The 11,467-nt window shown below is 36.8% G+C and overlaps 1 protein-coding gene across 1 annotated transcript in view; it reads left to right on the top strand.

Annotated features, from left to right (window-relative positions):
- rnf103 (ring finger protein 103) overlaps window positions 1–11,467 on the top strand; it is a 26,314-nt gene that overhangs the window by 11,941 nt on the left and 2,906 nt on the right. Inside the window, exons 3-6 of the mRNA XM_015401019.1 lie at window positions 4,420–4,535; window positions 6,548–6,970; window positions 7,063–7,195; window positions 9,908–9,994. Coding sequence (XP_015256505.1) covers window positions 4,420–4,535; window positions 6,548–6,970; window positions 7,063–7,195; window positions 9,908–9,994 — 759 coding nt within the window. The remainder of the gene's footprint in view (window positions 1–4,419; window positions 4,536–6,547; window positions 6,971–7,062; window positions 7,196–9,907; window positions 9,995–11,467) is intronic.

Genomic DNA, 11,467 nt, shown 5'->3' with positions numbered 1-11,467 from the left:
CGATTCTCCCATCTCTGGTGCTGAAGTCACTGAGGTGGTTAAGTAGAGGTGGTCCCTCTACTTAAAAAAGGGGACCAGAGGGTGTTTTCTAACTACAGAGGAATCAAACTCTTAAGCCTCCCTGGTAAGGTCTATTCCGGGGTTCTGGAAAGGAGGATCCGTCGGATAGTCTAATCTCGGATTCAGGAGGAGAAGTGTGGTTTTTGTCCTGGCCGTGAAATACTGGATCAGCTCTACACCCCCTTGATCCTGGAGGGTGCATGGGAGTTTGCCTAACCAGTCTACATGTGTTTTGTGGATCTGGAGAAGGCATTTGACCGTGTACCGTCGGGAGATCCTGTGGGGGCTAATCCGGGAGTTGGGAGTACCAGGCCCTTTAATAAGGGCTGTTAGGTCTCTGTACGGCCGGTGTCAGAGCCTGGTCCAGATTGCCAGCAGTGAGTCGGAGTTGTTTCCATTGAGGGTTGGACTCCACCAAGGTTGCCCTTTGTCACAGATTCTGTTGATAACTTTTATGTACAGAATTTCTAGGCGTAGCCAAGGTGAAGGGTCTGTTTTGATGGCCTTAGGATTCTCTCTCTCTCTATTTCCATCACCAGGGTTCTTCATTTAGCCATTTGAGGCTATTAAGGCTGATCAAAACACAGGTTATGATGGAAACAGACTAAGGCTAATAATTAGAGTGGAAATAAACTACTTATCATGCTGTTGTAATCATTTATTACGGAAATATTATGCAAAATGACAGAAATAACCAGAAAGAAAAAGATAGAAATTGTACAAGGCTGCTAATCAATATTTCTGCATTGACCAGGTCATTATTAACACATGAATAAAAATCTATATTTTTTGGATGCGGAAGATCTGTGTTTGTTTTTTTTGTATAGAATGTTTCTTTTTTTATCCCTGTTTGCAAAAAACATATATAGTATATTTAAAAACTAAGGTATTTTTTTAGGGTTTAACAAGCCTTTTCATGAAAGATAAAACATTGATCCTAACAATCTTCTAAAGTTCGGTCTTTGGTTGAAGGCCGAGCAGAATTATTATGGGCTTCAGTTGCCCTTTATTTTATGCCATTTGGCTCATCGAAGTGAGTTTCTTCCTTAAAATTATTCTGCATTTAGGCCTCAGGATTAGTTTTGCTTGGATAGAAAGAGTCCTGTACCTTTGGCTACCTTTGCTATAAAAGTTCATGGAAATGTATGTAAAACAGCCTAATGACGTATGGAAAATTTTTAAAGTCAACTGCTCGACATCAGTAGTCCAGCAAAATGGCAAACAAAAAAGCCAGACAAAAAGTTCAAATCTTTTTTTTTTTTATTTCAGTTTTTATTAAACTTTTTTTTTCTGTTAAAGACTGGATGGATAAATATTTACCATTTATTTCTAAAGAACCTACTAGCCCATTGCTTTATCTTTCATTTACCTCCTAAACACAGAATAACAAGGTTATTTTTTCTTTTATTCTTATCATAATAATAGTAATAATTGAATTCTCTGCCTTTAACCCATCCCCATTGGGAGCAGTGGGGCTGCCACTGTGTAGCGCCCGGGGAGCAGTGTGGGGTTAAGGGTCTTTCTTAAGGACCATAGTGCAGGCTGTGGGGATCGAACTGAATACCTGCAACCTTCTCAGAGCACAAGCGCACTGCTCTAACCCACTAGGCATGGTGTAACCAATTAAAAATCAGTGGGGTCCGAATAAAGAAAATCAACAACCAGGATGACATTTTTAATTATAATCCGTTAATTTAAACAGCATTTAACACTGAAATAAAATTAGGTGTTTATGCATTCATGTTATAAATTGAATTTTGAATAGAAAATATAAGAAATAGCAAGTTTTTCCATTTTAAAAACTAATTTTTTTCTGTTTGGTATATAGACAATTTCCTGACTCACTTTTTAAAAATAAAATATCTGAACTGACCGTTGTTTTTTGTTTTGTTTTTTCTTTCTTTTTTATGGCTTAATGAGAGCAGTGGGCTTTAGGCTGCCCTGCAAGGATTTAAACCTGGGTTTCAATGACAGTGCTCATTCATGTTCACGGTAGAGAATCCTGCTTCACAGTAGCAGGTTGAGCCAAACATACTCAAAATGTGCAGGGTCACCTTTGAGCACACCATTTCACTTTTCGTTCACCATTTCACCGCAGTTCTTCCAGCAGTCCACACTTTCTCTTTCTTTTTTTCATTGTCTTCTCCTTCTTTCTCACCGCCCGCTTGCCACAGGTTTGCCTGCTGTGTCTAAAAGTAGCAGCAGCAGCAACCCAGACTGACAGCAGCTCATTGGCTAATTTGTATCACATGTAGCCTAGTGCCGACGCTCAAGATGGCTTTGGTAAATAGATAGATAGATAGATATAGATAGATAGATAGATAGATAGATAGATAGATAGATAGATAGATAGATAGATAGATAGATATAAGTAAATAGGTAGGTAGGTAGGTAGATATAGGTAGATATAGGTGGATAGATAGGTAGATAGATATAGGTAGATAGATATAGATAGATAGATAGATAGATAGATAGATAGATAGATAGATAGATAGATAGATATAAGTAAATAGGTAGGTAGGTAGGTAGGTAGGTAGATATAGGTAGATATAGGTAGATAGATATAAGTAAATAGGTAGGTAGAGATAGATAGATAGATAGATAGATAGATAGATAGATAGATAGATAGATAGATAGATATAGAGAAATATATATGTAGATATAGATTTTGAAATTTGCATTTTCCTATTCTCTAGCTTTTTCTCCGCCTCAAGCTTCTTTTCCAAACAGCTGCTTTATGATCAACTGAAAGCAGTTCCGCGCAAATTAATCGCGATATAATATATTTGATGAAATTGTCTTTATCTTTTTTTTATTTTTTTTATAAACATTTTAAATGCCACGATATTCACATTTAATGCATTTTTAACATTTACAAAATAATTTAATGACAATGATTTGTAATGATCTGCAGAAACCCTGTTTTGCTGCTTTGAATTTAATAATATAGCGCATGCTTTCNTTTTTTTAAATAAAACATTTCAAATGCCACAATAATCAGATTTAATTAGTGCCAATAACATTTACAAAATAATTTAATGACAATGATTTGTAATGATCTGCAGAAACCCTGTTTTGCTGCTTTGAATTTAATAATATAGCGCATGCTTTCCTCAAACTCCAAGGAAGTCGGAGTGGAGCAAGACTGGAGGAAGAGCAGAGGCTGTAGGCTTTGCTTTGCGCAGGAGGTCTGGAGCGCAGCGGAGCGGTGAGGGGAGGACGTGGGATTTCGGGGTTTTAACCACGTTTTGAATCGTTCATCCTCCAACCACTTTTGCTGAAAGTTACATTTTCCCATTTTGTCCTAAAATTAGCTTTGCTCTTTCACCACAGCACGTATATGCGACACAGACAGCACGTTGGATCGAGTGTTTTAACTTTGTGCACCAGCTGTACCCAGTAGTCAATTATAGGTTCCGCCTGATTATCACACTATCCTACTAAACAAAACAATGTTTTTGTAGTCAACATAAATTGTGAACAACATTGTTTTTGTTCCATCAAGTGTTTGTACTTTTCAATGCCTCCAGACGTTGAAATTAATGCTTTTTAATGTTATTTAAGGCCTTGATTTTCAGAAAATGTATTTAATTACTTTTAATGACTTTTAATGACCCGCGGAAACCCTGTATGAAGTCAAGAAAATGACTTCATGCGTTTTATAAAAGGCAAAATAAAAAAAGAAATCAATTCATAGAACTCAATCTTAAAATCTTATTTTAAACTGAAATAAAGTTTTTTATTTTTTTTCAGTGGCCCTACTCCTCTTCCGTATATCCTAAATTTACAGAAGAGGATTAGGGCCATTGAAAAAAATAAAAATAAATAAGTTAACATTTTTAACATTTAATATGGGGAAAAAAAGTCAGTATTGTGAGAAAAAAAGTCAGTATTCTGACTTTTTTCTTATATTAAAATGAAATAAAATTTAAAGAACAGCTATCTTTTTTACATTTTTCAGTGGCCCTACTCCTCTTCCGTATTAATTGGCTGCTGTGGTTTTCTGCATCACATCCCAAGTTATCTGATTGGTTTTAAACAGTTTCTTTGGACTGATAGTCCTGATCTTGGCTTTGAAATCAGGCTTTAGCTGCTGGAGGTGGGCATCGTGGGGTCCCAGAGTCATCTCTGTGTATTTGTTTTGCCCAACCACTAAACCAGGTAATTCCAACCTGCACAATGAAATTAACTGTGCTGATTGGATTCTCCTGCTTCAGTGGATGTGCTGTGTATACCATGAACAGTAGGTCAGTCTGGCTGGCCAGGCTAGGAGAGAGAAGGAAAAACATCTCTGCATCCACCGTGTATTCAAAATACAATTACAACTTTCTGACCTGATCTCTACATATGTGGTTGCAGGTTATAGCACGGGACCAGGAAGCTGTTCTCAGTCAGTCCAGTTGGGGAATAATGGTTCAGAAACTGTCTCAGTTTGGAATCAGAACTGGGACCTTCAACTGCTCCAATGACTATAGGTAAACTCTGCCTTCTTCCTTCCAGAAGATGCTTTTTAAAACGATGAACACTCAGTTTTAACAAAAAAAGGTTTAGTGATTACACAAGTCCTTTTGAATGACCTTTGTTCACACTTTACCCATTTTGGCAGGATGCTTCTGGGATTTTTCTTTTTTTTTTTTTAAATGTATGTGTTTAGGTTGTTTCTGTTTTAAAGTGGATTGAGTTTTGGTCTCTAAAGAAAACAAAAATGAGTTAGCAGCAGGTGCAGCAACACGTTTCAGTGGCAAACATGATAATAATTGTGATATTTATTTAATACTCACAAGTATACAATAAATGCCTGTATATTTCCTTGTACCGTAAATAAAAAAAACATAAAAAAGTCTGAAAAGGGTTTATTGGCAGAAGCAATAAGTTTATAATGCCAACCCTCCATAGCAAAAAAGATGGCTAAAAAAAGAAGACAAGGGATGGCTACCTTTTATAATGCATACCAAAATACAATTTTTGGAAAATAATTAATGTACCATAATAACATTTAGAAAAAAGCAAATACAGCCAATATCGTACTACCTGATTCCTAATATTTAATCATATTATTCTTAAATCTGTTTTTAATCTTTGCCAGAACTAAGGATATTAATAATCAAGTAAGTAATAAAGAAGTCAACACTGACCCCTGCAGGACACCAGTGGTCATTGCCAGTAACTATGAATCAGTATTTTTAATGTGGACATACTATGGTCTATTCTCTAAATAACTCTTGGTCGTTGAAACAGCTGCACTCTTAATTCCATATCTACACAATAATTAATCCTTGACAGTATCAAACGCTTTATTTGGGTCTAACAACACACCTACAGTGTATTTATTGTCAATGGCATCAGATATTTTTTTCTGCAAGATCAACAAGTGCCCGAACAATAGTCCTATCAGGTCAAAATTAGATCGTCTTTTATGAACCGATATTGACCTGATATCAGTATAAATAACATATTCTTTTTGTTTTTTACTACTTTTTATTTGGTTTTCAAAATGTTATATTAAATAGACATTCAAAAACAAACATCGGGAACAAGATGGGTAACTCTCTGCATTGCTGACTTGTTGAATTGGTCTCATGCAAGGTGAGGATTTGACCCGATGTTCTTCTTACCTTTTGTTTCGTTCAGCTCCGAGTCTTTCAAAGGTTCCTGCCTCAGAGAGTAGGTCAGTTTCCCGTTGTCTCAAACAAGCTTTTATTACTCATTTTGAGGTGGGCTGTGTTAAAAAGAATTGATCAGAGAATATCATTTAACAAAAACTCAACCATTTATTATTAACCAATTGGTTCCACAAATCTTAAACAGTATTTCTATCGGCCTGACGATATGTTTTGATCATAATTTTTTCGCTGATATCGGACCGATATCCTTTGTTTAAGGTGAAGGTAAACACTGATATCAACATTACTAATTGGGGAGGTGCTACAGTTGAACTTGGTCTTTGCTTACTGCACACATCTTCTCAGAAACTTGTAACCTGTTGGGACTCTTTTTCAGCTTGAAATATCAAAAATAAACACAGTGTCAACCTTATATTTACCTCAAAAGCTCTAATCCAGGGGTTCCCGAATGTTTCAACCTGTGACCCCACACATAAAAGTGATAAAAACTGGTGAGCCCCTAAAAATATATAATTATTTCACTCTATATGCAAAATTTGTGAAGTAACTATATTCTTTTTTTCAGATACATTCATTTTAATGAATCAAATGTATGATTTTAAATGTAATTTTTTATCATTTAACAGTGCATTTAATTATTTCAGTGTACTTTTTATAATTTAATGGTATATTTACTGTAATATTTAAATCAATATGGATAAAATGTAACATCTAAAAAGCAATATCAACATGTTTTATGGTACATTTATTTATTTCTTCCCCCACGGAGTTTCCTAAGGCCCAGTTGGAAACAACGCTTTCAGTTTTTTACGTGGATTATCGTAAAAACCTTTCTAACATCTTAGTTTTCCTCTGTCCAACAGGTCATGTATCAAACGTCATTGGCAACACTCGACTCTCATCATGTCGGCTCCTCAAACCTCAGCTTCCAAGGGTAAAGTCATGCTAAAGGAATATTCTGGACAAAACATTGAAACTGAGCACATCTTTCGGTGGATGACCTCGCATCTTTCCCGTCGAATCAAAACCGTCCGTCGGTCCGCTCAGCTACGTAAGGAGTGGCGCTCTGACCCAGCTCATCCAATCAAGATGTTTCTGTTCTCTCATCTGGCCCAACCTCCTGCCTTCTTCTCTTCGCTGTCGGTGAAGTTCACCGGCAGAATCGAGTTTATTTTTGTGGATGTACGTCACTGGGACAACCAGAGCTTCCTCTTAGACATTGGTGTGACACGGAGCCCTGCTTATATACTTAAAATGCCAGAGGGCATCTATCACTATGGTAACAGGTAATATGGCAATATCTACCATTAGTAGTGGTACATTTAAGTAACTGCCCTGAATATTCTTCTTTCATTTATTGTTTTCTTTCTTTCTGAAGTACCGGGGAGTTTCTGTCTCTTGCTGCCATGGATACATTCCTACGTTCGGTCCAACCAGAAGTCAATGATTTATTTGTCCTCAGCCTGGTGCTCATAAATCTACTGGCATGGATGGATCTCTTCATCACACAGGTCGGTCATTCAGTTTTATTCAGATGCTTGATTGACGCCAGGCAAAAAGTGCTTTCACCTGATATTGCTGCTACTACATTAATTAGCCGCTTTAGGTGGGGCACAACTTAATCGAGAACATAAAAAAAAAAAAAAAGATTAAAGGGGAAAAAGTGGAAAAACAACCTAAAAGAATTGATTTAAAAGCATGCGTGAAAGCAGATTATAAAAGACTTTTTAAATTGAACAGTAAAGGGAGATTTTTCATATGCATTGGCAGATGGTTCTGAAACTTCTGCTGTTTCTCAATTCACTAGAACTCGGACTCGTGTCCTCGCCAAGTACGGTATATTCTTGACAAGAACACAGGAAAGTCTGGGCTCTAGGAGAACGGGAGCACGTAGCATGAGTCTGGGTCAATTGGAACAGAAGCGTACTGATGACGTCGCCACGCGTTCGGCTCGTCTGGAGCTGCATTTCATTCCTGTTATTAATTAATTATTACTTTTTTAATTGAGAGGGAGAATAATAATGAACACAGTCAGATAAACACAAATCAAATGAATATTTTGCCAAATAGAACAAAAAAATTGCCATCAGAGCCAGCGGTCCTTCACACACGGCTATGCTGCTGAAGACGGGCTGTAGTTAGCTCTGGCTGCTGTTAGCCTTGAAGGTTGCCGCGGTCCTCTCAACGTTTATTATGCATTAAATTGGTAAATGGGCCTCATAGTGACACTTGAAAGTATAATATTAGTGTCTTAAATGGTCTTAAAACATACTTTTATTGAACAGCAGCAAAAGAAAAGTGAACTTTTAACTTAATACTCTGAGCTCTGTGAGCGCTAACCTGGAAGCTGCTGCTGCCGCAGTGCATGCTGGGACAGCTGTCAGTTTCAGGAATGGACAAGTCTGCTGTGATGCATGCTGGGTAAGGAGGGAGGGGCGAGAACAACATCTGGGTACTTTCTCCGTTCTTGGTCTACTGTTCTTGTGAATTGGAACAGTACATTTATTGGTTGATCTCTGTTTAAAGCCAGACAGCTGCATAAAAATTTGTGAAATTGTCTTACTGCAATGACAGATTGTTGTGCTTATTTAGATTCATATTCTAACAGATTTGGCTCTTCTTTCCTATGTGAAGCACAAAACAAGATCAGAAAGTCTTTTTGGTTGGCTCCAAGATTGTAAGATTTGAATAGATCGACGTTTTTTGCATGTAGAACGTTAGAGGTTTAAGGACAACCAGGCTTTGTAAATAGTCACACAATATCTCCTGATCATCTGCCCTCAGGTGATAGGAAATATTTATCCACCTCCATAACCTAAGATTAAATAAACACAGTGTACTGCCCTTCAGCTGTTCTTCTGGAACAAAGTTCTCTGATAAGCTGATCGCTTGTTTTATGGACGCAGGCCCAGACTTACACAGACATCTCATAAACAAACTTTAGAGTTCTGTTAGCAGACTATATGTTAGCAGAACCTAATTTAGTTAAAGTTAAACTGTTATAAAGATTTCCAAAGTTACCCGCCAAACCAAAAGTTCATTCTAATATTAGATGTTATTAAATTATTGGATCTGGGCCCAGCTACACGCACAGCTTTGGTGCTGGTGGACTGGTGTCCTGCAAGCTTTAGGAGTTTAGTCTAGTTTAGGTTTAGTTTTAAGTTAGATTTTAGTTAAATTTAACTTCACATTAGTTTAAGTTCCGTTTAGGTTTAGTTAAAGTTTAGTTTTATTTTACGTAAGTACAGGTTTAACTTTAGTTTAAGAATAATTCAGTTTTAGATTCAGTTTAACTTTAGTTTAGCTCAAGTTTAGTTTAGATTTAGTTTAAGTTAAGGTTAGTTTTGATTTTACTTTAGTTTGAGGTTTAACTTTAGATTAACTTTAGTTTAGGTTTAATTTAAATTTAGTTTAGTTTTCAGTTTGGTTTAAGTTTAGTTTAGTTTTAGTTTATTCAGACACATCCAGTCACATTGTGTTTGCACAGACAATTTTATGCCTGAAAGGCTTATGAATGCCTGCTGTCTTAAAAGAAATTTAAGCTACACTCTAATGAAAAACAATAAACAGTTTAGTTATAATACAATAAACTATATTTCACTTAGGATGGTAATTTTCAAATACAATGTTGTGCATAGCTTTTTTAAAACTAACTGATGTACATGTCTTAAACTCTAGCAATATTCCACTTTCTAACTCTGTCAAATAAATACATCTCATTTGGATTTCCTTTTTGAACTTTTGTAAGGTGAATTTACATTTTCTCTAAAATCTTATTTATTTTCTTAAACAGAAAAGAACTTCTGTATACAATCAGATAGTGATTTAATTTTGCTCTTTACATGAATTGCATTATTCTATAGTATACAAGATCTTTAAAGGGGCGTCGCCGCCCCAATACCTGGTCCAAATCTATGAAGGGTTTCTTTCTTAGGACGTTTAATGCTGCCATAACTGGGGACTGTTTTAGTTTATTAGGGTAACACACTCCTGCTTGTTCTGTTGACCCGGTAGTTACGGTTGCTCTTGTTTGATATGTTAGTTGCAAACGTTGTTTTTATTTGGGTTAAATATGGCAAAAAGGATTACATTATATAAAGAGTTTACTTAGAGCTCACACTCTTCATAAATAGGTCACCGTGTTATAAAATCATAGGTCTTTTCTTGTTGCTGTTGATATTTATTTGTCATTTTCAGTCATTGTTATTTATTTTCTTTGACAGGGAGCAACAGTCAAACGATTCGTTGTGCTGATCAGAACACTTGGAACCTACAACTCCGTAGTATTGGTGTCTTGGCTTCCTGTTTTGGTAGGAAATTATCTACATCACATTCCTTTGTTAAATTTATATGATGTTCGTCGATTTATTAATTCATTATTCATTTGAACAACCAATGTTCTTCAAATTTATGTTTTTTATTTAATTCGACAAGTACCGTATTTTCACGACCATAAGGCGCACCGTACCAAAAGGCGCAGTCTCAGTTATGTGTGCCATTACTGTATTTAACACACACATAAGGCGCACCGGATTATAGGGCACAGGTTTTATATACCGGTGCATGTCCTCTAGTACATTTAAATACCTCTACTGCATATTTAAAAATAGAGCGGGAGCAAAACTGAGTATGATTGTGCTTTATTCATGTATTTATTACAAAGTATTAATCAAACTCATCAAAGTCATCATCCTCTGTTTCTGAATTAAACAGCTGCGCTAAATCAGACATGCCAATTTCCCCTTCTTCGCTGTCAGAGTCACTTTCCGTGCCGGGCGGCTTCTCGGAAATTATGCCGGCTTTTGCGAAAGCTCGAACAGCAGTGCCAGCAGACACGTTAGTCCAAGCATCTACAATCCATCCGCAAACAGTGGCGTAACTTGCCTGGCTCTGCCTTCCACTTTTCATAAAACTGTGGTCTCCGTCGGTCATCCATCACTCCCACGCCGCTCGAGTCTTTCCTCCCACTCGGGCCACCTCACCTTATGTCCGCGGAAACTCAGCTGCGTCGTCTTCACCTGTCGGAGTTCGTTTTCCATCTTCCTCCACTTGCGAACCATCGATTCATTAATCTTGAATTCTCTCGCGGCTGCTCGATTTTCATGTTCCTCTTCTTAGCTGATAGCCTTCAGTTTAAACTGTGCTTCATAGGCGTGTCTCTTCCCCCTTTAACATTCTCATGGTGGTCTCAAAAATGTCCGCAGTAACAACACACATAGGGCGCACCACACATAGGGCGCACCGCACATTTTGAGGGAAAAAAAAGACGTTTATATGCGCCTTATAGTCGTGAAAATACGGTATATAGGGAGTGCACACAGTACTAATCCCAAGGCTTTGCACTTTCTACACTTAAATTAATTTAATTCCACAATTAAAACAGATTTACTCTACAGAAAAAAACCTTGCTTTAGAGTGAAAAAAAATTAATTCTTTCAAAAATAACAAAATGAATCGAATGTAAATCAGTAACTCACAGCCTTTTTTATCCATACCGTGTTTAACCACCTTTACTGCAAGTATTGCCAGTTTTGTGTGTTATTAACCACACTTCATTACAAAGTGTGTCATGCTATAGGTCGTATTGTTTGAAAAAAAATGAGGGGAGATGTTATACCATTGGCCATTCGGATCAGTTTGGCACAAAGAGGGAACAAAATAGTAAGTTTGGTTGGCGATAAAATTAGAAAGACAAAATAATACCACCTGGTACTTGACTTTCACATAAGACATTTTCAGTAATAAATATTGAGTAATTACATTTACATGCTCCATTGCTATAG

This window comes from Cyprinodon variegatus, unplaced genomic scaffold, assembly GCF_000732505.1.
Source record: "Cyprinodon variegatus isolate N-32 unplaced genomic scaffold, C_variegatus-1.0 Scaffold1173, whole genome shotgun sequence".
Classification (NCBI taxonomy): Eukaryota; Metazoa; Chordata; class Actinopteri; order Cyprinodontiformes; family Cyprinodontidae; genus Cyprinodon; species Cyprinodon variegatus.
Note: the sequence above shows the minus strand (reverse complement) of the source record. Positions and strands in the feature narration are given on the sequence as shown.